Raw genomic sequence first — 26,396 nt, 5'->3', positions numbered from 1 at the left:
ATAAATATGGAAAGAATACAAAAAGCATCAGTAGACGACTACAAAACAGTTGCAGAATTGGTCTGGAGGCACAGGAAGAGCCATAGGTCCTTTTCAAGCATTCAATTTTGATATGTCATGGTAGGAAACGCACAGGCGTTACTGATAACACTTACAATGGCTCTGGTCAGTGTCCCAGTGAGACATGACAGTGTGACAGTGAGCAAGCATGAAAAATACCAGGACCTTAAAACTGAAGAAGCTGAATGGAAATCAGTCATCTTTCATTTTCAGGTCAGAACGTGTGCTGTGAAAAGGGTCCATTAATAACAGAAAATGCTCGATTAAACTTTGCCAAAAAGACCTGATGAAGAGACCGAATGTATGTTAGCAGCACACTCTTTGATTTGATGAAACCAAAATAAATTAGTTTGGGGTATTTTAATTGTCCATTTTGATATCTTTATTTGACATCAGTTACCTCACTTTACAGATGTCTATTCCATGGCATGAGAGCATGTCATTTTCAGCCTCGGGCAAAAAGACATGAGATGTGTCACTGTTATTTTACATTGGGGGTATAAACCAATAGAAACAAAACACAAAGGTTACAATACCCAAAATGTTCCTTAAGATTACAAACATAGCCTGGTTGATGAAATGTCCATCCATCCATCCAGCCATCGTCTACCGCTTTGTTATTATTATTAATAAGATGAGTAAAGTTTCTGTTATATGTCCCCCTACTTTCAGAGAAAATGATTGTGTGATAACATGTAATTGTGCGTCAAGATATCGGTTTTGACGCTAGCGCGGCGGGACAGTTCGGTAAGCGTCGACGCTCCGTACCGCTTTCTGCCGCCCTAATCATTAAAATAAGCTTTTTAATGAGCATGCGCAAATAGAAAGTGATGGGGCTCTTTGGTTTATATTACGCTGCTTGGCGGAGGCGGCCGAGCTCTGCGGCTACAAAGGAGATGGGCGACTCAGCAGCAGTGAACGGCCGCGCGGGGTGAGGAAATCCGAGCACCCTCTATTCTGTCGCATATTTGGTGACGTCCAATAATCGACTTACTGTGGAGTGTCCAGGGCCGAGGCCTTAAGACTTTTTTTGTTTTTGTAAACGCTCGCTCGTTAAAACTGTGTGTGGATGCCTAGACTTCGGTGCCCGTTTTGACCGGGTGTGAACCGATGAAGCACTCCACCCCCTGAAGCAGAAACGGATTGGAAACGTTAGCCATCTATTTAAAGCTACTGCTAACTGCCAGCGAGGAAGTGAGGAGCGAAAAAAAATGACATCTCGGAGGTAAGTCTGGAAAACGACGTCTCCTGTAAATGTTGGCTGAGCGAGCTTTAACTCATACCGGCTGCATGTATGTGTAGACGTCGGCGAGCGGGGTCTTAGTAGGCTGCCTTTTCTGGAAAGAAAAGTGGTGGCAGAGGAATAGCTAGCTCAGGAGCGCTTCATTTAGCACTCACCGGCAACTTGGAGCCAAGTCTGAAGATGTTTTGTGATCGCTGTTAACGCATTGACACTAATGCCAAACCTTACACGTCTGCTTTGGTTATTCGTCCTTAGGTTTTAGTTATTAGTGGGCAAATGAATCCTAGCTAGGATTCGGCCAATGAAAACCGAGCACAACTGTCAACTCAATAAACACAGGGTTGATGTGTTATGAGCTCCTGTTCCTACCCTCACAATAATTATATTACCTCCCAGTAAAATATCTTTTATTCACAAAGCGTACAATCCCAGATGGATCTAAAGACAAGCCTTTGTTCAGACCCTTGATTTGAAAAGGAAAATAACTAACTTTTAATGGGAAAAGGGGGTTAATCTCAAGAAGAGCAACAGAAGTGGAATCCCTCCTTCAGGCCAGTCAGACGTGAAAAATATGTGATACAGAAATGGCAGCAAGTCGAACAGTAAGAAAAGGGTGACACTGCAAGCACCAACGTGTTGTATCTTTTTAAATGTCATAATCCCCAGCAGGCATGTTTTAGGACATGCCAAAATAGTCTACTGTGAATAATTCATAGTAAAAGAATCATTAATCTGGGAAGACATTCTTGAATTGACATCCATTCCCTCTCCATTATTGTATAATTCATAATCTATCAAGTTTATCAGTTGGAACAACATCATGTCCCTTTCTTCACTGAAAAGTCCGTTCTCAGTCCCTGTGACCTGGTGGCTTTGGGATTCAATGTCACACTTTAGTAAGTTGTGTGTTTGACCAGGTTTCAAAGTGAATATTGTGCAAGATAAAGTGATATTGGTGGCTGCCCACTGAGGCTGATCGTTGTTGTCCTCCTCAGGTGGTTTCACCCCAACATCACAGGTGTGGAGGCTGAAAACCTCCTCCTGACTCGTGGTGTAGATGGGAGTTTTTTAGCCAGACCCAGCAAGAGCAACCCAGGAGACTTCACCCTCTCAGTACGGTACGTGATGGCATTAACACAGAGCAGCGAAACCACAGTATACAATATGATACTGAAGAAATTCAACAATTTGAAGTCGCCAAATAAACTTTCTTGTGCTCTCTACTGTGTACGAGATTTATATTGGAATGAAAGAACCATCAAATTAGCCCCAACTTTTCTGTGCCTCAGTTAACACAGTTGGCTTCATGTTTTTACATTAGTGTTCTCTTACTTTTAGTATTAAAATATTCTTGTTTCCTCGAGTGTAGTAGCTGTACATTTAAGAGCGTCTTTGGATAGTTGCTGGTATTTAGTGTTTTTATACTTCATTTAATAGTCAAAATTGAGATTAATAAGCTAAAATCTTGTTAAGGTTACAAAATATACAGGTTATTAAAGGTGTGATTCCTGGTCCAAATGTAAACACGGGGGCAAACCTGCGAAACAGAGGTCAAATCATGGGATCACACAGTGCAGTCAGTTCCAAACTGGTCAGTGGGTCTTTTTACCAGATGACACTCATTTTAAAATTATTTATAGATTATTACCTGCATTAGGGCATTAAATTATATACTATTCAAACATCGTGCAACAGTATACTAACAGCTTAACAGAATGTTCAATTACCATATTTTCCGGACTATAAGGCGCACCGGAGTTTAAGCCGCAGCAGCTAAATTTAATGATTTGTACATCTATAAGCCGCACTGGACTATAAGCCGCAGGTGTTTTAATGGTTAAATACCATATGTAAGAGTTCGTGCACAGAGGGGATTGTCGGGAAAGAGATGGCTGCTTGAGGAAGCTCCCATTTATTAACATTTCAACAAACAAGTTGCATATTTGCATAACGTACTAAAACCACCAAAGTCCTCATCTTCAGTGTCGGAAACGAACAGGCTCAGGGTGGCTTCGTCAGCCACTCTCCTCTCTCCTTCGTTGTCGCTCTCAAAACCAACGAACTCCTCTTCGTCACTGTCGGAATCGAACAGCCTCTGAAGGGTTGAGCCTGTGGCGGCGTCCTCCTCTTCATCACGCAGCAGTCCAGCCTTTCGGAACCCGTTGGTGATCGTGGATGTTTTGACACTCCTCCACGCTATCAGGATCCACTCGCAAACTTGAGCCAAAGTTGCTTTTCGCTGCTTTAACCGTGGACCGCGGACCGGTCATAGAGCCCGTAGACTTAAAGTTGGTGGACTGTAACCTGTTAGATTTAGGAGGTCCCCTAGTGGCCGTTAGCTGTAAAAATCCATAGATTAGCCGCACCGTTATATAAGGCGCATGGTCGAAAAATGGGGGGAAAAGGCGCGGCTTATAGTCCGAAAATTACGGTTTACATACTGTACTTTGCTTTTAGGACAACAGACTTGATTGCTGCTTACAAGCTTGCAAATCAATATTTTTGATATGAACAGTGGGTCAAGAGATAATGTATAATATGGAAGGGATCGTTTCAGCTCATTCGTTTTGATTGTCTCAATAGCAACTCTGCCCCCATCAAATCTTTCCCAGTAGCGGTAGGCAGCTGTAAAAACACTGTGCACTCCCTGCCCAGATCCATGAATGAAGTAAAATGTGGTTACAGCGACACACTAAACTGATATTCAAAAAGGGGAAATGTAAACGATATGTTTACATTATTAGAATAAGGATATATTGTAAATAACTACAGGATTTTTACTAAGTTTCTCACGCAGTATTTTTGCATTTTTGTCTGATGAACAAACTAAGACAGAGTTGGCCAGGATTTATTAATGTTAGGTTACAGGCACCAAATGATGAACGTTAGATATTCCAGGAAGAAGTTGGATAGAGATCAAATCAGAGATAAAAGGAGAATAAATATTATATTTGCATTTATCAGGTGGGCACCAATTTCAATGTCCATTTGGGTGTGTATAGAGGCGACCGTTTGCTTACACATTTGATGTAACTTAATAAGATGATATTATGTGCCAGTGTTGAAAAATCAACGAATGCAGGTTTAAATATGTTGTGTTATTCACAGCATTAAAGGTGCAGTAAGGGATTCTAAAGCAATACACGTTTTGTACGAATATTTCCTTTACGGCCGGCTAGCTGTCGCTTTTGTGTGCGCCGATAAAAAATCTGGGTTTTCGGCTCAGCCCAGGCTCTGTAAATCGTGCTAGCGGCTTCGCTGCCCAGCCTGGGCAGTATTATCACAACAACAACAAAATTGCTTACTGCCCCTTTAAGTAATGCTGGTATAATTATTTTAAAAGTCTTTATTATGAACTTTGTGAAATGATCGTGGGAAACCAGCATTATCCAACAATCCTCAGAAAAAAAGTTTGTGGTTTTATCTCGGGGCCTGTCGAGTCATACCTATTTAAGACAAAGTATCATCAACTCAGTTTAGCTGATGTAGCCAAAGTTATTTTTGTAGCAGTCTCATACTTTAGCAGTACGGTCTCTCTCATCTCGTGCGGTATTTACTTCCTATGGAAACAAAACAAGTCACGCTGGAAATGTCAGAGTGACGAGTCTCTGCTGGTTCAAACCCGCACATCTGTATGTGCACATTCTACAAGACTTCATCAAAAGGCGTTCAAGGTTACGTGCTATTGAGCCTCAGATCTGCCACAAGTTCCCCTTTTCTGTTTCCCAAAAGCAGTGGTGGTCACCTGCAGTCACTCAGCACAGTATACAGTGTGGTGTCTGTCTGGTTTGTGTTAAAAAAATAAGGCAGCGTTTTTTAGTTTCTTATCTCTCACGTTGTGCAAACAACACAGGTGTTACCCATGTTGTTACTGGTACATGTAACTTTTTAGCTTTAATCTGATCTGTAATGTGTCAGAAACGTCCAAGGTGAAGTTCTTAATATTCAGTTTAGGGCTGCAACTAATGATTAATCAATCTACAAATATTTTTTTCAATTTTTTGTCTGATTAAATCTCATCTCTTGTTTTGTCTGAGCAATGGTCCAAATATGTTCAGTTTACATTGATTAAAAAACCCACACTGGAGATTCGTTGCCACACTTTCTTAAAAAAGACTTAAATGTTTTTTTGATTTGTTTTTTGGTGATTGACAAATTGTTGCAGTTCTAAATCAGCAAATCCTCACAACTGATAATCTGCAACAAGGCAACGTTTGAATCTATTATTAAATTTGTTCTAAAAATGCAACATTCTATCAACTAATCAATGATTTGCCTAATAATTCATCCTAAATTGTACCCAAATAATATGTTGGTGATCTTCACTTATTTGTGGGAGTTGTTGGGAGCAACATTGACTTGTTTGTGTCGTGATGATGATGTTCTTGACCCGATGGTAACGTTTCTCTGAATGACTGATCTATCACAGGCGGAATGGAGCCGTCACCCATATTAAGATCCAAAACACAGGGGACTACTATGACCTGTATGGCGGGGAGAAGTTTGCCACTCTTGCGGAGCTGGTGCAGTATTATATGGAGCATCATGGACAACTGAAAGAGAAAAATGGAGACGTCATTGAGCTCAAGTATCCCCTCAACTGTGCTGATCCCACCTCAGAGAGGTGAGTGGTAATGCTGGATGTTTTAGTTTAGTTGTTGAGTTTTTCTTACTGATATAAATGGGATGGGCAAATTATAAGGGGCCCGAGCGCGACCAGCAAGAGGCTGGCAAAGGCCCTGTTGTATTTCCTCCTTTTCTTCTTATTTTTCTCCTTTGCGCGTTGTCCTCACTGGACTGCCTAAACGTGAATGAAAATTCCCCAAAATTTGCACACTTGCCAAATATATGATGTTATTCACGTAAAATTAAGCTTTAGTCTGGGTGTGGCAAAATGCGTCTATAGCGCCCCCAATTAGATTTAGAAAATCGAGCCCCTCGTTCAGGTTTCACCTACATGCACACAATTTTGTACACATATGTATCATGTCCAGACTCACTAAAAAGTCCCTTGGAGGCATGTCGTAATCTCAACAGGAAGTCAACCATTTTGATTTGAAAGTGACATTTTGGCACTGTTTTCCCATTTTCACACGTTAAATCTTAACGAACTCCTCCTACAGATTTCACATGGCCTACTTCAAATTTGGTGTGTGTCATCTAAAGACCTATTGGATGAAAAGTTATCAAAATCCTGACTTTCCGCCAGAGCGGGTGGCCTTGACGGTGTGGCGAATTTCGATCACTCGCCATGAAACAGGAAGTTGTTTGTGATAAAAGCAGCACATCCTCATGTCAGAAATGGCTCTTTAGTGTAATGGTGGCAAAATGGCTCGCTAGCGCCCCCTATAACTTCTCAAAGTCAAGGCCCCCACCTTTAAATTTGATGTAGATGAACAAAATTTGGTATGCACATGTATCATGTGACGACCTACAAAAAAGCCTCCGGGAGCCCAACCTTTTTTTTGCATCAAATATCACACTATCATAACTTAACCATATGTTGTCATATCGTCACAAAACTTCTCAGAAATGATAACTGTCCCACCCTCAACACATTTACATCTCAATATTGAGCCATGGTCATAGCGCCACCTACTGAAAACAGAAAGTATGACTCGTGACAAACATCATCCGATTTACATGGTGCACTCAGCGCATCGTGTACACGGACACGGGACGTGAAATCCGCAACACATCCTGACTTGCGACACGTGAGCCAGGGCCCGCTTGACACTGCGCACAGTTTGAAAAACTGCAAGGAGGTGACTTGCTCTAGTTAGAAATACTTTTCAGTATACACCAACACACAAAAGCTTCCAAAACTAGCAACAAGCCTTTAAATCCAAATTTTGAAGAAAAACTGAGCATTGCAACCTTAATGAAGGTAGGGTTTTTCTGCAGGGATGTTGCATTACTCTGCAATAGTTTAGGATCGGTACACCAAAAAAACTGGTGTGGTACATTGTTAATAACTGAGGAGGCCTGTAACCCATCAAAACACACTTTCCAGTTTCTCTTGACAATGAAGCAGTTTAATATGCAGGGAATAAGCTGAAATGTAACAAAGGTCAGCGATAAACACCCCAAGGTTTTAAAACTTAAAAGTTTAGGTCACCATGCAAATTTTTATAGATAACAGGCCCTTTTGATTAATTACACTTTTACTGCAGTAATGGAAGTAAATGAAAACCTTGAAACCTTGAAATGTGTCCCAACTTTTGTCGATGACTAATATACTAAATAGCATCACGCAGAATTGGTGTGAAAATCGATTTTTCTTTCATGCCGAGAAAAAGGAACAGATTGTGTAGTGGTTATACACTGTGGCAGATGGTTACCATTACATTCATCCACTTTGTCTTTCCCATCATAAAATATGTGCAGTTTTAAATCCAGTTGCTTTGTATTATAAAAAGATGTGCCCATAAAAAAACAAAAACACTACCACATTTTACATTCCCCAGAGATTAAAATAGGGTTTCTGTCAGTATGTTATAGTGGGGGTACCATAGATGGTGTTCAGGGACGTGAAGATTTCCCTGAATTAGGGCTGCAACTAATGATTATATTTATTATGGATTAATCTGTTGATTATTTTCTTGATAAATTGATTAGTTGTTTGGTCCATTAAATGGTGAAAAATGTTGATCGTGTTACTCAAACCCCAAATTTAAGTTTTGTTTTGTCCAAACACCAAAGATTGATTATTTACTGTCATATTGGAGCAAAGAGACCTGAATATATTCCCATTTAAGAAGCTGAAATCAGAGAATTTTGATTTTTTCATAAAAAAGTACAGATTAATCAATTATCAAAATAGTTGGCGATTAATTTGGTAGTCAATTAAATGTTGCAGCGCTACCCATAATAATCATGTTCAGTGTTTCCTTTAGGAGTTTTTTCAGCAGCGGGGGCAGGCCAAGGGGCAAATATAATAACTAAAGTGCCTCAGTGCAACACATCTAACTGCATGTTAAAGATAACGTAATTACCGCACTTTCCCTTGTTGTCGCTTTAAGTACAGTCAGACTATTGACCGTTTAACTCGGTCCATGTTTCACTTGGACGTTAGCATGCTACGTGCTAGGTCCTATCAAAACACAGGCACAGTTACATTGACGCGTGATGTATATTAAAATATATATATCTTCTAGGAACCGATAAGCGGAAGCAAAGTTTAACTTTTTCTCACAGGTAACTGGTAAGACATCTCTGACTCCTCTCTCCCTCCCTCTCCTCGGGGGCGTGTCGCCTGCAGTGTTCCATCGTTGTGTCTTGTTGTGTCAAAATAAAAGCCCACGCAGGGTCTTGAAATTGCGGGCCGCCGCCGCAAAATGAACATAGCGGAAACCCTGATGTTTTTGTGAATGACTCATTTCTCTCTGGGCCACACTGTGTTATGTAAGTCATGTATAACTCGGTCCATTGGTCGACTTTTTGCTGCAGAGCTCCGTCTGAAAATAATCAGAGTTCATCTAACTCAGAACTGCTTTTCTGGAAATGAAATTCTGAGAGTGGATCAAGTCAGAGTTCAGGTTTAAGTTCTAAAAAGTAAGTTTTTTAATCCTGCTTCCTGGAATAGGTCCCAGGTCGACACACTCACTGCCTATCACAGCTCACGCTACAGGAGATGAGTTCCCCGCTGGTTCCCCGACGCATCCAGATATTTAGCATGCTAGATATTTTTGAAAACGTCGGCGAGGCCTCGGTGATTCACTTTGATCGCGTCGTTGGTAGTTCACACATAACGATAGACTGCCGATTTGTGAGCCTCGATTTCATGCTGATTTTCCTCCAACTTGCTGCACCTCCAGGATTTGTCGGCGAGCTCAAAATCTGGCTTAATATTGTTTAGTGTGAACTCGGCATTAGTTAACCTGCAGACTCCACTTCAGCTCTTTAATGCTGTGCATCCTGAAGCTTCTTTTTACATTACATTCATTTAGCAAATGCTTTTGTCCAAAGCGTGTTTTATTCATGTAATGCATTACTAGGCCTGTCACGATAATTACGTTATCAACTTATCGTACAAGATATAAATATGAACTCAATCCTTTTTATAGACCTCAATAATAGCAATTGTGTCTATATGCGTGTTTGTTGACAGAAGAATGAATGTCAACAAGTCTTGCTGCTTCTTCCTCTAATCTGTTCTTATCATATGATATATCAATTACTGGTTTGGTCTATAAAATATCAGAAAATAGGGATTTCTTAGTAAGAACCATTTTTTGTAATTGTTTGTTTTGTCTAGGCCTAAACGCAAGTCTAAACATTGGATAACATTTCTCTCAGCAGCAATACAAATCATGTAGGACTTGCATGTTCAACGACCAACAGGCTTATACTATAAGCTCACATCATTCACTATCAAAAAATATTCTTATAATGACGATAATATTGTTTATCAAAGTAATTTCTGGGACAATATATCGTGTATAAAAAGTTTGTTAGTTATTGTGACAGGCCTATGTGTCACAATACGGATTCTGTCACATCACATTTTGAGATATGCTGTGACAATTGACAATATACTGTATGAAATAATTTTTTCAACACAACATTGCCTATATGATCAGACAATTAATTGTATATAAACATATGTGACCCAAAAACACTCAACACACATCATGAGATCTGATCATGCTGGAATGATTGCAGACTCCAGAGGCTTAATTTTAAAATAAAATATAGCATCATTATGTCTGATGATGTGGCTCCGACCATGGGGGTTTCCATACTTCATCTAAAAAAACAAAAGGTTCAGGGAAAACGTAATGTATGATGTAATGTGGCATTACGTCACACAGAAAAGGGAAAATATTTGAATGTTTAAACTTTTGAATGAAAGTCATATTTTCATAGCTCATTAATTTGATCATTATTTTCAAGCGCAACTGATTAGATGCTTATCATTTATTATATGTATCAAAAAACATCTTTATCATCGAGATAAATGTGACAAATTTAACAAACTTTTTTGTCAAACAAAAAATGTGAAATCCAATCATTCGGTTTATTATCATGGAGGACTAAGTGAAAAACAGTGGGGGGGGTTTTTAGCATAGCACATGTCTTAAAAAGGTAAACAGTTATCAGACTTGTTGCTTGTTAAGTTTGTTAAATGTATATTTTTCTCTTTTTTCAAACTGTCATGCCAAAGTTATTAGATGTTTGTGCCTTTAGCTGCACTTTTGTTGCTGCAGCTCTGATCTGAGGATGAGATTTATTTTCGTGTGAAAGAGAAAACAAAACAAAATCTTAAATATTAAACCTAGCTGCTGATTTTCACCCAAAATGGGACCTCAAAGTTTGGAACTTGATGCTTGTACACAATGAACGTTTTCTTTTTTCATGAGTGATGACATTAAAGTAATAAAGTACGATTTTACCCTCGTCATCAGTGTACGCAGATGCTTATTTTTGTCATGTGAGGTGCTCTTCAGTGATTTGAGTCTTAAATCACTGAAGAGCTTAAACATGATTTTTTCCAGATGGTTCCACGGACACTTGTCGGGCAGGGAGGCTGAGAAACTGCTGACAGAGAAAGGAAAGAACGGCAGCTTCCTCGTGAGAGAGAGCCAGAGCCATCCTGGCGATTTTGTCCTGTCAGTTCGTACAGGAGATGACAAGACAGACAGCAGCGACAGTAAACCCAAAGTCACTCATGTCATGATCCGCTGCCAGGTAAGTCTGTATGTCCCTGCCTACCCTAATCTTCTGTCACATTAGAATATTTCAAATTGACGGTTAATGTTACTGTAATGCATGCAGTTGCCAGAAGTGTCGAGCTAAGTAGAAACGTTAAAACTTTCTATAAAGCCGGATACAGATGTTAAAATGTGTGTAAAGAAGTTTTTATTGTTGTATTTATATTTAGGAAGGCATACTGTTTTTTGTGGGGGGTTTTACCACTAAGCCTTCACCCATAACTACTTTTTGTGGACAATATATTGTCTCAAAAATTATGCGCTAAATGACATTACTATAAATTTTCAGACCACGTTTTTCTACTGAATAATTTGATCTTATTTGTCTTGCATGCGAGAGTCACAGCACTCTTCTCCTCTTCTTGACAGGTCAATTTACAACTGCCAGAACCTCTGTGTTGACATGCAGTTAGGTAACCAGGATACAGTTGGGAGTAATCTGGTTTCTTAAATATCATGTAAACAAAAAAAGGTTTCTGTAATCGGGTTTGAGGATAAGAATTCTGGGGCCTGTACCACAAAGCAAGATTAGTGGGTTTTCCAGCTGCTGTTTCTTTGGACTCATATCTTGTTTTCCTTTCCTTATCATCAAGCTGGCTCACTTTAAACCAGGTCACTTTTAACAGCCCAAACAGTGAACAATCGGAACACTAGAAAAAATTGTCTAGGGCTGCAACTTTCGATTATTTTTATTATCGATTAATCTGTTGATTATTTTCTCGATTAGTTGTTTGGTCCATAAAATGTCATTAAATGGTGAGAAATTTTGATCGTGTTTCCCCAAACTCCAAGATGACCTTTTGTTTTGTCCACACACCAAAGATATTTAGTGTAATGTCGTAGAGGAGCAAAGAAACCAGAAAATATATTCACATTTAGGAAGCTGAAATTAGAAAATTTTGACTTTAATATTTTTTTAAAGAAATATCTAAACATCTATCAACCCCTTATTACTCGTATAAGAAGCCGACATGACAGTTACAGGGTGTTGCAGGTGAACAAAAGGGAAGTAGCGCAGGCATAGCAGCTGATGTTACTTCCACTTTTCCCGAAATCCTCCTGGTTTAGTTCAAAACTCTCACTGAAGCCATGTACAGGGACCTGCAGCGCTACAGCATAAAATAACCCCCAAAAAACTATATATCAGATACTGATCGAGGCTGAATCTATATCAGATCAGCTTTGAATCGCAGTATATTGTATCATTACACATTTGTCTTTATTGTTTCCTCGTCGTCTTAGACGGAGACATTCTCACTTCAAATGTAAATGTTTTTTTTTCTTTGAGTAACCAATTTTTGTTGTGCATCTGAATATCTTGATTACCTTATGTTGACTTTTCTGTTGTGTCTATGGCTTGTTACGCAGCATGACCTCAAGTACGACGTGGGTGGAGGCGAGAAGTTTGACTCTCTCACCGACTTGGTAGAGCACTACAAAAAGAACCCCATGGTGGAAACTCTGGGCACCGTGCTTCAGTTAAAACAGGTACGTCCCGTCTCTATCTATCTATCTATCTATCTATCTATCTATCTATCTATTCATTCATTCATTGCAGATATTCATGTCTGTAAAGGTGAATCAAAGTCTGTCCCAGGCCTTTCCTGATTTGTAATTTCTTCCTTGTATTCTCCTCTTCAGCCCCTAAACACTACTCGCATTAACGCGGCAGAGATTGAAAGTCGAGTGAAGGAGCTGAGCAAACTAGCGGATCCCACAGACAAGGTCAAACACGGCTTCTGGGAAGAATTCGAGGTGAGTGGCTCATCTATGAGTATTAAGATTACAAGTACTCTTTATGGACCAAAAAATATAGATATAGAAAGTCATAATAAAGGCCCCTTTCAGATATTCAGCTCGTTACATAAATGTGATGATAAACATGTCTGTTTCAACATCTGAATAAGCTCCTGAGTCACTTTTATGTAGAAGTCAACAGGGTCAAACCTTTCTGCAAATCATTCGGAATGGCACGAATTTGTATTGAATGCACAAAGCTGAGAAAGGCTTAACTTGGTGCCAGTGATGATTGGACGGCTCGGGATTGTTTTTCCTATCGTCTTTTCCTATTTACTATTCCTTGACCTCAGTGGAAAACGTCATAAGGTCAAGAAAAGGTGTAAAGGAGGATGCATAGGACTTAGGAAAAGCAGACAGAGCTACTTGGAGAATCCGTCTCCACTTACACTATACTTCGTCATGACGCAACGGCAGATGTTATTAACCTGCATGTGCCGTGGTGAAACTACAAATTTTTGTGACTCTGAATGTCATCACTGATAACAGATACTGTAGATTAGGCCAACTGCGTGTTCTAAATGAAGATCAAGCTGTGTAATTAAAGAAGAATTGGTTGCACACCGCACGTTGAAATGTGACCGTCTCTCCTCTTTTCTTCACCCAGACCTTGCAACAACAAGAGTGCAAGCTGCTCTACAGTCGCAAAGAGGGCCAGAGAGCAGAGAACAAAAACAAGAACCGATACAAGAACATTCTGCCATGTGAGAAACAGTCAGTGCTCTTTCACTTGAAAACACCTCACCTGAGGCACTGACTGTTGACTGTTGTTGTTTCCGTTTTCAGTCGACCACACGCGCGTTGTGCTGAATGATGGGGACCTAAATGAGCCAGGCTCTGACTACATCAACGCCAATATCATCATGGTAGTATCCGCTGTCATGGTAAGACTCACTTCATCCTCAGGGGACTCACACACAATTTTTTCTGTAAATGATAATATGAAGATGATTTAGATGTAAAATTGTATTAGTCAGATTCATCCGTGTGTGTGTGTGTGTGTGTGTGTGTGTGTGTGTGTGTGTGTGTGTGTGTGTGTGTGTGTGTGTGTGTGTGTGTGTGTGTGTGTGTGTGTGTGTGTGTGTGTGTGTGTGTGTGTGTGTGTGTGTGTGTGTGTGTGTGTGTGTGTGTGTGTGTGTGTGTGTGTGTGTGTGTGTGTGTGTGTGTGTGTGTGTGTGTGTGTGCGCGTGCGTGCGCGCAGCCGGAACTGGACCCAAAGTGTAACAGTACCAAGGTGAAGAAGAGCTACATCGCCACTCAGGGCTGTCTGCAGAACACCATCAGTGACTTCTGGAGGATGGTGTTTCAGGAGAACTCTCGAGTCATTGTCATGACCACCAAAGAGGTGGAGAGGGGAAAGGTGAGCAAAATTATTAAGAGGTTAAACTGTAATTTAATGTGGGTCCACCCTGAAAGCTTATATATACACAAGATTTTAAACATCATATATGATATATGTAAAGATTTTGTGGATTAACGACATCCTGAGCAGAGAATCAAGTTATACTCCGTCTGTGTGTGTTGTGACCTGAACTTCTCTGGGGGGTTTTTTTGGTAGCTGGTCCAGGCACAGTTGGCTCTCATTGTTTATAAGGGAAATTGACTGATATTGGGTGGCTGTGGCTCAGGAAAGGGGTCTTCCACATGCCAAATTGTCCTTGGGCAAGACTCTGAACACTAAATTGCCCGGCGGGTGTGCCGGCAGTGTAAGAATGATGTGTGATCATGTTGCAACCCACCGTGACGTCACCCGTTGTTTTTGAAACCTCGAATTTAGCATTTTACCAGCGCCATCTTTATTTGGAAATAGATGTAGAATTGGGGGTGGGTCTGACTGAGAGCTAGTCCACTGTGCACCCAACTACACCTGCAACCATGCAATGATTGGATGGTACTAGCTGTCAATCGCACTGTATGCATTGGAGCGTGGATACAGCGTGGTTAGCATTTTACCAGCGCCATCTTTATTTGGAAATAGATGTAGAATTGGGGGTGGGTCTGACTGAGAGCTAGTCCACTGTGCACCCAACTACACCTGCAACCATGCAATGATTGGATGGTACTAGCTGTCAATCACGCTGTATCCACGCTCCAATGCATACAGTGCTTTATAGTCTATTTTACTCAATGCTTGCGTCATTGGTTCAGATGTCTGTCACTTATGTTAAAACCTTGTCAACTGCCAAGCACTGATTTAATGTCTTTATATTTGAGGCCAATCTTAAAATAAAACTCTCCCACAGGTGTGTGCGCGCTCCGCTGTTGTGGAGGTTCTCAGTCATCCCTGTCATAGTTTTCCGCGAGGGTGTTGAATCTGGAGCAACTGTACTTGGTTGTAATTTCTTGAAGACGTTTCACCTTCATCCAAGAAGCTTATTCGGTTCTCGGATAAGAGGTGAAACGTCTATTAAGAAATTACAACCAAATCCGGTTACTCCGCTGTTTTGTTTGGGTTCCGTGCTGTGCTGTAACTACCCTGAAGCACATTGAAAGTTTTACGATATCTCGCAAAAGTACATCTTGTGTTTTGTTTTTTTATCCTCTCTGCGGATCTGTACCAACTTACGATTAAGACCATACACTCCTCAGGAAAACATTTACTGATGTTATTAAATCAACTGAGAAATAGAGTAATTTTATCATAGACTTCTATAGAAGCTGACTTCTTTTTGCAACCAGGGAGTCGCCCTCTGCTGGTGATTCGAGAGAATATCTTCAGACGCAAAAGCTTGATTTATGCTTGACGCATCGGTCTGTCCGAAAGGCCGCTGTAACGTCATTTTCATGTCACTTTCCGTGACGCACAGTGCGCATCTTGGCCGTTTTGCGAGGTCATGCACCTCTCAATTTTTGTAACTTGGCCCTTGAGGCACATTGGCAATATGGACGAGCTGGAGGCAAAACTCGAACCGCTCCATCTGTACAGACTCATATGATCCGTCAATGAGGCAGATATTCACAAATGGTAAAAACAGAGAATAATTCATGGACCGGATGAGATCTCTCCTACACCGCAAAGTTTAAAAGTAAAAGCTCGAGCCAGACAGTGTTGTTCAGGGAGAATGAGGGGAGGTTTTCACTAGGACGCCCCCGACGTTTCTGTCGTCGTTCAAAAGGCGAACAGACCACCTTCTTCTTTTACGTTAAGTTAAGTTTGAAACCAAAATTTCTTCCTCATCTACCGATCCCAACACCAGCTCTGTCGCCGTTATCATGGTGCGTGACGCCTCCTTCTTCTTCTTGTGGCGATTCCAGTGGTGTAGATAGTGTTTTTTCAGCAGCGACACCCTTTTTTTAGGAGAAGACTGCACTTTGTTAGACGTGCCTGAAGCGCGAGTATAAACTAGTTTGGTGCTGCGGTGACGTCACAGCCGCCGTCGCACGGACCGATGCGTCCAGCATAAATCCAGCTTTAGGTTAACCCTGGTAACTACGCCGTTTGTCATATACAGTCTGTGTGATAGAAAAAGCGCTGCGCATAGAAGCGATCTATGTGAATGTGATTTGTACTGTGAATCGAATAATTTTTGCCTCTTTTCTGCACTGTAAGGTCTTTCAGATAAAAACACTATAAAAATTGTCAAATGCCCACCACGGGCTGTTTAACCAGAAACATTGTGGCTGCAACTATTTTTATATAGTCAATGGGCTCCACACATCTATCACAGCTATGATAAAGATGCTAGCTTTGCTTACTGCCATGCAGGCCCGCTGAGAGTGTGCTGCACTCAGGGCAACAAGAGTGAGTGGGCCTTTTTAAAAATTACATTGACAATTGATAAACAAACGAAATTGTGATAGATTGATTCTCTGTCGATTGACTATTAATTTATCTGTCCAATACTTAAGAAGGAAACTCATGTTTATGTACTCAATTGATTCTTGCACTTTTGGGTAATATCTTCATGGTTGAATGCACTTATTGTAAGACGCTTTGGACAAAAGCGTCTGCTAAATGAACGTAATGTAATGAAACGTGACGAAGTGAATGTTACTGTGTCTCAACAGAGTAAATGTGTGAAGTACTGGCCAGACGTGTCGGCTCTTAAGGAGTACGGCGCCATGCGCGTTCGCAATGTCAGAGAGACAGCTGCACATGACTACATCTTAAGAGAGCTCAAACTGTCCAAAGTAGGACAGGTAAGTTGGTGTGGGTGTATATACGGATAAACAGAGTGGAAACTTTAAGTTATCAGTGTAATATTAATTATAATACAAATTTTATTTTTTATAGCACCTGTCATATAAGAAATTGAATTTTACGTTTTTCTAATATGAATTTAGTGACTGAATTCAAAATATTTAGTTTATCTAATCAGGCAGGGAAAATATTTTTCCCTATTGGTGTTGTAATACATATTTATTAGTTCCTGTTAGGGCTGGGTAATATGGCTGAAATCTGTATCACGATATAAGTGTTTCATATCGGTCGATATCGATAATTATTGATATTTTTTATGACCGAAGAAACACAAACACGAGCCAACGAGATGGCGCAACCAAACATGATACTGTTACATGATTGGCTATTAGGCGTGTCACTCCATACGTTGCTAGGTACCAGAGGACGAGTGCCGGCGTATCTAGCGGCTGGCGTAGCTAGGGTCTTTGCTCCGGTTTCTTCCAACGGGGAAAAGAAATTTATCGAAACGTTCTATTGAACGCATTTTCTATTGATATTGATAACGTGTCTATCGCGATACATTTCGTTATCGTTCTATCGCCCAGCCCTAGTTCCTGTCTCTAAAAAAACAAACAGGTTGAGGCTTTGAAATGTACAAATTAATTTGCCCATTAGTTTTATTCATGCTGTTGATCATAGATGTAGAGGGTCATAGATACAGGCTGTGTGAGTCGAAATAATCTACAGTGTGTGTGTGGTGATGAAGTAATATGAGCAACTGTGTGACTCACTGATGTGTTCTTAATTTTTTTTGGAAATAATGAAGCTCTATGGCACAGAGGAATCAGGCTTCTTTTAAGGATCAAGTTTTTGTTGGTTTTGTCTCTACTTGTGATATGATAAGAATAAGAAAACTTCAGAATACCACCAGACAAAAATGATTCAATGATAATGTCATATCAAAGTCTGTTCAGTGACGACGACGGATTGTAATCAAGCTTTGCTGAAGCTTCGTGTCAACTTGCTGCAAGATTATATCCTCCCGTGTGTGTGTCTGTGTTCAGGGGAACACAGAACGTACAGTTTGGCAGTACCACTTCAGGGCTTGGCCGGACCACGGCGTCCCCACTGACCCAGGTGGCGTACTCGACTTCTTGGAGGAAGTCAACCTGAAACAGGAGAGCATATTGGACGCTGGGCCTATAGCGGTACACTGCAGGTACAGCCACAAGTCAAACACTTAAACGAGCCTTGAAGCCTCTCTAATGGACACTGTTAGTTGGAACATGTTAAAGCAAAGACTTCCTCTTACGTTCTGCAGTGCTGGGATCGGGCGAACGGGAACGTTCATAGTGATTGACATCCTGATAGATGTGATCAGAGAAAAAGGTTAGTGAACGGTGAACACCACACACACACACACACACACACACACACACACACACACACACACACACACACACACACACACACACACACACACACACACACACACACACACACACACACACACACACACACACACACACACACACACACAGACCCCATTGACATCTGCCATGTCGTGTCTTTTATCCGAATGAAATCCAGATGCTATTCAATACGGTTTAGTTTACACTTAGGCACATACACTCAGTGGCCACTTTATCAAGTTAATCTATACAGTGTAGTGTGATCCTACACAACAGTTCTTTGTTTTGAACTCTGTCATTGAGGTATTGATTTAATGAGGTCATAATAAGTTATGGTCTTGTACTGGACTGCATTATTCTCAGTGGTGTTTTTAGTAGAGCAATACACCCTGGTAAATGTTGATATTATAGCAGAGATGTTACATTAAATTGAAATAGATTGTGCAGGTGTAGCTAATTATGCAGCAGCTAAGTTTAAATGCACCATCGCATTTCTTCAACAACCATATCTTCTTCTTCATTAAAAATCGTATTGCGATCTTGCTGTAATTCAGTGGTTGAACCATAAACTGCAAATAAAGATGGACCACACATCTCCACTTGCTCTCATTATACAAAAAAAGGAAAATTGCCCTGATACTGGTGCTGCCATCTTGCGCTTTTGATGTAATTTGGAGCCAGAGCCTGCGCAGTAGTGAGGGTGGAGTAGACCAACATACATCAGTGTGATAAAAATTCAACCATCTTTGGGGAAAGTCTATTAAGCATCTTTTTAGGTTGGTCCATGTCCCATCCACTAACATTGAAGAAGTAGTGTTTATGACCTGTACTGCAGTCAGCCACCAGGGGACAATCAAGAGGATTGGGCTTAACTTTTGGGGAGGTATATCTGAGGCCGCCAATAGATAAGAATGAGGTCGTTCATTGGTTCACCGCTTGCATATGCCTGTTATCACATGTATTTTCTTTGTTTTTACACTCAGGTAAGGGTCCGTTGTCATTGCAGACTAAAGTGATTATCGAACGACAACTCTTTTAGAACCTATCAAATTGAAGAATATATTGGTTTTAAAAACAACTAACTACTACATTTTTATAACGTCAATGTAGTTACCTCTCGTCTTTTGCTTTTCTGCCACACTTTATATCTGCTACTGTCAGAGGAAAAGGTAAAACTCTGGAACAGAAGGTGCCGATAATGTACCTATTACACTGGTTGCCAACCGTCATTAAAAACGAGGAGGAAAAATGTACAACCATTCACGTTGCTATCTGTTATTGTGTTGTGGCCATTCAACACGCCCGCAACCAGAGCTCCTTTTGGAGAGCTGTCAGGTTGTCCATTTTCATATACAGTCTGTGGGTTGAACTGATCAGGAATCAGAAACTTTACAGCAGCTCAGATCACCTTTTGTGTGATTCTTTGTGTTCAAACTGCTGAAGCAATTTTTTTTTTCCTGGTGTTTTAATTATACAGGAAGACTGAGAGGTAATTTCTGTGTAATTTACCAGACCTTGTAGAAGAGCCTTTTTACATAGAGCACTTACTGACATAGTTACACTTGGCAGGAATGAAGCTTACGTATTGGGCAGTTGCATTTACATTTTTTCAATATGACTTGGATTTGTCTCAAACCATCTTCCTCGGATTCAGCAGTCTGATTTCAGTCCAGCTCTGATGCTTCTCAGATGTATTTTATTGAGCTATTTTGATACAAATGGGTTGAACACTATTCACCTCAAATCAAAATCACAATAGTGTTTTACATTTTCCTCCAACGATTAATGAAACAATATCGTCTAACAACAGACCTCATACACAAGCTTCTCCAACCTCACAGTGGAGTTTTAATGAATCCTTTCTACTGAACATTGAATTTTGTCATAAAACAACTTACACAGCACGATTTTCCAAATGAAATCTAGGAAAACAGGAAAAGTGATTTGATTCAAACCATTGTCAATCATGGACTTGCAGAAATACGAAACAAAAAATATATAACGATCCAATAAAAAGGAAACCCTGAATTATGAGAGAGTAATACTTAACATCAATTTTTAATTTAAGAACACTTTTAGGTATTTATTTGCTAAAACAGGAAAATCTAAGTAAAACCAGTCTGCTCATAGTCATGGACTGTATTTATATTGCGCTTTTCTAGTCATATAGACCACTCAAAGCACTTTACAGGAAAGTCACATTCACCCATTCAATCACATTCATACAGCGCTGCTATTTACCGCACTTTTTTCTGTCACATTCATACACATTCATACACTGTCGAAAGAGCCGTCAGAAGCGTCAAGTCAGGGTTAAGTGTCTTGCTCAAAGACATAACGGCATGTGGACTGGCGGAAGCTGGGATCGAACCGGGTTGGTGAACGACTCTACGTCCTGAGCCACAGCCGCCTGCTCATGTTGCCAGTGCTCAGGATGTGTCAGTGTAGAATGTTGTTTTCATGCTGCAGGGGTGGACTGCGACATCGATGTGCCAAAAAGCATCCAGATGGTTCGTTCTCAGCGCTCTGGGATGGTACAGACTGAGGCGCAGTACAGATTCATCTACATGGCTGTACAGCATTACATAGAGACATTGCAGAGACGCATCGAGGAAGAACAGGTGTGTGACGGGCGGACGACCCTTAACGTTTTTATTTTGGATTTATTTGATCTGCTCCTGTATCCTGTGTCTAACCATCCCCTTTTCTCCCCTGTACAGAAAAGTAAGATTAAAGGGCGTGAGTACACCAACATTAAGTACTCTATGTCTGACCTGACTGGAGGAGAGCAGAGCCCTTTGCCTCCTTGCACTCCTATTCCTACTCCCACCTGCACAGAGTAAGTAAAGAGCTGCTGCTGAAGACTGTTTCATCACTTTTTCAGACATTGTTAAGAGACCCTTGTGGGTAGTTTCTCACCTAAGTGTGTGTGTGTTGCCAGGATGAGGGAGGACAGCTCCAGAGTGTATGAAAACGTGGGCCTGATGCAGCAGCAGAAGAGCTACAGATGAGATTCACCTTTGACACCAGTTCTCTATCAGTTCCAAGTAAACACAACAACATCTTAGAAAATAATGACATGCTGTCAATTTTAAGTAAAAACTGCTAAAACAAGCAAACAGAGGCTGTGTAAAAACATTGTAGGTGTGGAGCTGCCTCCAATCTATACATGATAGATTCAGCATAGTCGAGTATTAGAGATTTTGACAGTAATTCATATTGCATTTCTGATTTATTTTTTCTGTCAACTGCAGGATCTTGATACCTGACAATTTATTCGCCAGCCACACCTTGACGCCTGAGACTTGACCGCAATGAACAAGGAACAGTGGACACACACACACACACACACACACACACACACACACACACACACACACACACACACACACACACAACAGAAATGTGAGAGAGATCAGACTCCAGGGTCCCCCTGTTCTCACTCATCTTCCATGAACATTCACCCTCTAGTTGAATTCTGAACCACTGTGATCATCAGAAGAGCCTTTGAGAAGCCTAACACACTAACTCCCTCACTTAAACCACCGTCTGAGTTAAGCTTCTGTAACTCACACTCGACAAGGGCTGCACACAGTGAGCACTCGCCTCAGACGGAAAGACCTAGCTAACCTTTGCTCATCTCACATTTTTCTGTTGTTGTTTTTTTTTTTTTTTATTAACCAAAGGAAAGTTTAGATTGGGTCATGTCGATGGAAGTGAGGAGTGACCCTTATATGGCCTGTATCAAAAACCACAAAAGACTTGATCCATATTTCTGGGCCAATTGAAAGTCTCTTACTTGGCCTGATGAGCATTTAACACGGCAGGAGACGAGACATAACTGGGGCAGAATTTCCAGTGACTATTTTCAAGTTTTCACTGTTTATACAGAGAGCGATGTTTCTGAATGAAGAAGCGTTGCAATCATTGTAGTGTAATATCATATTTACAGTTGATCTGTTTGTTCATAATCCGCTGACTTCTAAACATGATTTTCTTTTCTTTGTGCCAGATCCACCTTGAAGAGAAATGTAAATTCAGGCTGTTCAGAGTATGAATTATCTTTTATTTCTACTTCACATGGGTTTAATATGCTTTTGTTTGGATACACAATGTCTGTTAGTTAACCATTCCTGAGCTCAAGCCTAATGTCCTTAATGCTGCACTTTTATTTAGCAGCATAACAGTTACAGTCGAGCCTTGATTCACCGGGTGGATTTATAAATAATCTAATCTGGAGTTACTGCAGGAGAATCGGGAGGGGAGGGGCCGAACATGTTTTGATAATTGCCCTCCTCTTTCACGCCTGCACGTCGGTGTCAAAGTGTGATGACATGACCTGACCCGACTCAGGGGGAGTCTGTTGTACATCTCATTTGCAGGCATCGCCACAGATGCACGACTGCCAAAAAGACAACAACTTTGTTTTTAAGGTTTTTTTGTTTTGATTTTTGTGTATATTACTTTATTTTCTCATTCTTTCTTATTCTTTTTAAAGAAAATGCCTTTTGTGTACCATTGCCTATTTTGAGCACTACATGTACTTAAGTTTAAGAGTCACTGTTATAAAAAGCAGTCACACCTCTCAGCCTTGGCTCTTAAGACAGCCATTCTATGGTTATAGATTGTTGGGCCTGTGATTGTTGCCTGGATTCAGTAGTTACCCAATACACACACACATGCACACACAACTATACAGTTTTGTTGTTTTCTGTTAACATTAATTGAAGAAAACTATTTAAATTTTACATTTTGGGAATTTTGCTCATCCCGCTTTCTTCTGTCAGATAAGAAGCTGTACTCCACTCTTATGACCATGCACTAAATATGAAGCTAGCCAGGAGCCTGGTATCCTAATATTAAAACAAAAGAAAAGGGGGAAACAGCTGGACTTGCTTAGGCCAAAGGAGACGGCAAGACTCCAGAAACTCTTTGTTTAACACAAATGTTTTTTTTAAGGGTTAAACAAACAAGATATTATGTTTTGATTATAATTTTTTTTTTTTAAATGGCCTCAAAAAGATAAAATCGATACCACTATCATGTCTGTATGCTAAAAATGAAGCCACATACAATGGCTGATTAGCTTAGCTTAGCATAATTAAGCACAACGTTTGGAAACTGGTGGAAGGGGCTAGCCTGACAAAAACCACCAGCATCTCCAAAGCTCAGTAATTAACTAATCACGTCCTGTTTGTTTAATCTTTAAAAAAAAAAAAATTTAAATTAAAAATGTAAAAAGGACTAGTTGCAGTTCACAAGGTGTTTTTAATCAAGATGAAGCTAAGCTAACTATTTCCTAGCTAAGACAAGCTAATTGCCCGCCAGCTCTGGTGTCATATGTAGTGTAGAAATATGAGAGTTGTGTCAAGCTGCTCATCTAACTCTGTACAAGGAAGCGAATAAGCTAATTACCAAGGATGTTGACTATACTTTTAACGCGATCTTCTCAATCAGTTGCAGTATTTAGGGACATTGAATATTTTCTATTCTAGTGAAAAACCCACTCGCACTCGTAACTCATTTCAAACATGTGGCTTAAGTATTTTCATTTGTCAAGCCTTCCCTGCTTCTGCAAATTCGCTCACCATCACTCGCCTTGAGAAACTGCAGTCTTGTGATTGAACTTACCGTAACAGTGCTGACTCCCGACTATCGATTAAGAAAAGGAAAGACGCAGCACTTCTCTTTGCCTTTTGAGGGACAGTTCTGAACCACCACTGATCCAGGATTGAACAGCTTCTTCGTGTGACATTAAAAAAAATCATGAAATGAGTGTTGTTTTTCTTCCGGGGCTGCTTCCTCCCACCGGAAGACTCAACAATATCACTCGGCTGCTGCTTCACAGCAAGTGTTCTTTAAAACTTCTCTGAACGCCATCCACTGACTGAGCTAACGTGATCTGCAGTGTGGTGTTTTGTATGCAGTTTTATCGTGGAATGGATGAGTTTGTACTTGTCTCATGTTTAGTGCAGTGCTTGTTTGTGGTGTTTTGTGTCCTGTGGTATGTGTGTGCAGGGATGTGTGGATGAGCTGTGAGAGTGGCTTCCTTATTAGCCATAATTTCTTGGATACATTTTTTATTCTTTGCAGATGATAAAACTGCTTTCCATATATCATGTAAGCAATTTAGATGCATAGATGTGCCTTCTATGCATATGCCTATGTGTATGTGATAGGTATTACACAAAACAGTGCTCTTTAGTTTCCACCGCCATTCAAGAACCTGTAACACTTAAATGTGAATTCTGTCATCTTGAACAAAAAAAAGGAGAAACGGTGATCGCGATGCAAACACACTATATTTTTTAACATGTATACTGTACATGAGTACCAGGTAGAGGAGAATGTACTTACCAAAATATATCTACTTGCCAATAAGATATACTGTATGTATATTCCTACAGCTTTCTCTCTGTGACACAGGGAGGGACCTCTCACAGCGCTTAAGAGGTTTATTGTATGACTTTCCATGCAGTTAACCATGTTAACTTCCTCTAACAATAAATGGCTAGCTCATGCCTCATTAAGTTGGTCTCTTTATCGTTATTGTGTGTGCGCGAATGGCACATTGGTAGAGCGCCATTGACCACTGTGCTCAAATGCTTTCACAAGATGGAAATGTTTAATTTGATGTTATACTTTTGAAATGGCCCCAGACAATAAGTATCGGTGTGTAATTTGCATGTTTAAATGAGAACTATGTTTTTTGGAGATTGATTTGTTTCTGGATGCGTTGCTGCTGTAAAAGTAAATGTGAACCTAATCAAAGAATACCTCTTTGGTTCAGTAATTTAAGATGAAGTACTCTGATGTGTCAGTTAGCACTAACTTACAAAAGAACCTAAAAATATTGCAAAATCTTTTTAGAAAAAATCGACTTTGCAAATTTTGCAAATGAAAGGTGAAGTGGTCGAAATACTGTGGGAAATTGAAGTAGTATAATCAAAAATATAGGTTAAATTAGTTAGTCAGATTTCAACTTCAAGCACAGGGAGTAGTTTTAAGTGAGAAACTGAAGGCAGCGATGAACTGAATTGATTAATTAGTTGAAATGTCAAAAGAAATCATGAGATACAACTCAAATTGAAATATTGGTTTATAATCTCAGTGTTTGCTGACATGCAATGTCTAAGAGGAACAAATAAAACCAAAACTGTGCTTTCCGTAACTGGAAACTACTTACATGAATTTGGGTGAAACATGGTAAAAGAAAAGCTTTTATGGGACCTACATACAACTTAAAATCACCATTTAAGCCCCTTCTTTTCTTCTTGGTTTTGTAATTTGATTCTGTACCTTTTTTTGTTGTAATTGCATTACACCTCATCTGGAGACTTTTTAAGCCTTGAACAGGGATTGCAGTTTAAATCTAATCCGGTTTGCCTCAAAGTACAATGAAGCTGACATAATGATGACATTTGGCTTGAATAAATCACGAGACCTGGGAAACAATGGAATAAAAATTGACAATTGACAATAATAAAGAACAATTTCTCTCCTGTTGCTGAAGCCCACAGACTGTATTTCCCACCAGGTCCAGGGATTCTTCCATTATTTGATTGGACAAATGTTTAACTGCAGTATCGTTTACTTTCATGTCTGTAATCTAATTATCTGTAACATAATATAGTTTCTCATTATCTAGACTTTATCTGCAATGTTAGTTTCTGGGCAGGAGGCGGTGAAGGAGATGAGTTAGTGGACTACCACAAGACACGGTGATCAATCTTGTGACTGAGGCTAAAGGTAGGTAACAGTTTCAGTGTGCCCTTTGAGTACAAACCTGGATGCCCAGGGGCAGGTGCTTGTTCCACATAATCTGGTTAGTTAAATTCTGCACCACTGAAGCCTAATATCAGCTCTGTCTGGTTCTCCGCCCTCCGTCTTGAGGCCCTGGTCTGTTTGAGTTTAAATGAAACACTAAAATTCGCTTTTTAAAATTGCTTAATTTTTTTCTGAGAAATGAAAGTGATTAATATCACTATCAATACATCTGACAGCAAATTTATTTAATAATAGAAAAATTCAATGAATTAAAAAAAGGA

At 40.1% G+C, this 26,396-nt stretch overlaps 1 protein-coding gene across 1 annotated transcript; it reads left to right on the top strand.

Annotated features, from left to right (window-relative positions):
- Positions 1 to 967: 967 nt before the first annotated feature.
- Positions 968 to 24,878, top strand: ptpn11a (protein tyrosine phosphatase non-receptor type 11a). The gene is made up of 16 exons (XM_035633352.2): positions 968 to 1,285; positions 2,299 to 2,421; positions 5,733 to 5,927; positions 10,801 to 10,993; positions 12,385 to 12,504; positions 12,658 to 12,771; positions 13,421 to 13,517; positions 13,600 to 13,697; positions 14,015 to 14,173; positions 16,822 to 16,953; positions 18,001 to 18,155; positions 18,258 to 18,325; positions 20,818 to 20,969; positions 21,069 to 21,187; positions 21,290 to 21,395; positions 21,603 to 24,878. The coding sequence occupies exons 1-15, from the start codon at positions 1,272 to 1,274 to the stop codon at positions 21,357 to 21,359; spliced, it is 1,809 nt and encodes a 602-aa protein (XP_035489245.1). The 5' UTR covers positions 968 to 1,271; the 3' UTR covers positions 21,360 to 21,395; positions 21,603 to 24,878.
- Positions 24,879 to 26,396: the final 1,518 nt, after the last annotated feature.

Source organism: Scophthalmus maximus, chromosome 1 (genome assembly GCF_022379125.1).
Source record: "Scophthalmus maximus strain ysfricsl-2021 chromosome 1, ASM2237912v1, whole genome shotgun sequence".
Lineage (NCBI taxonomy): Eukaryota > Metazoa > Chordata > Actinopteri > Pleuronectiformes > Scophthalmidae > Scophthalmus > Scophthalmus maximus.
This window is presented reverse-complemented; position numbering and strand designations above follow the sequence as displayed.

What these genes read in the sequence shown, in the direction of transcription:
- ptpn11a (XM_035633352.2), top strand. An exon ending in TGGTAGTATCCGCTGTCATG is followed by an intron (nt 13,698 to 14,014) that starts GTAAGACTCACT and finishes GCGTGCGCGCAG; the next exon opens with CCGGAACTGGACCCAAAGTG. An exon ending in GACGCATCGAGGAAGAACAG is followed by an intron (nt 20,970 to 21,068) that starts GTGTGTGACGGG and finishes TCCCCTGTACAG; the next exon opens with AAAAGTAAGATTAAAGGGCG.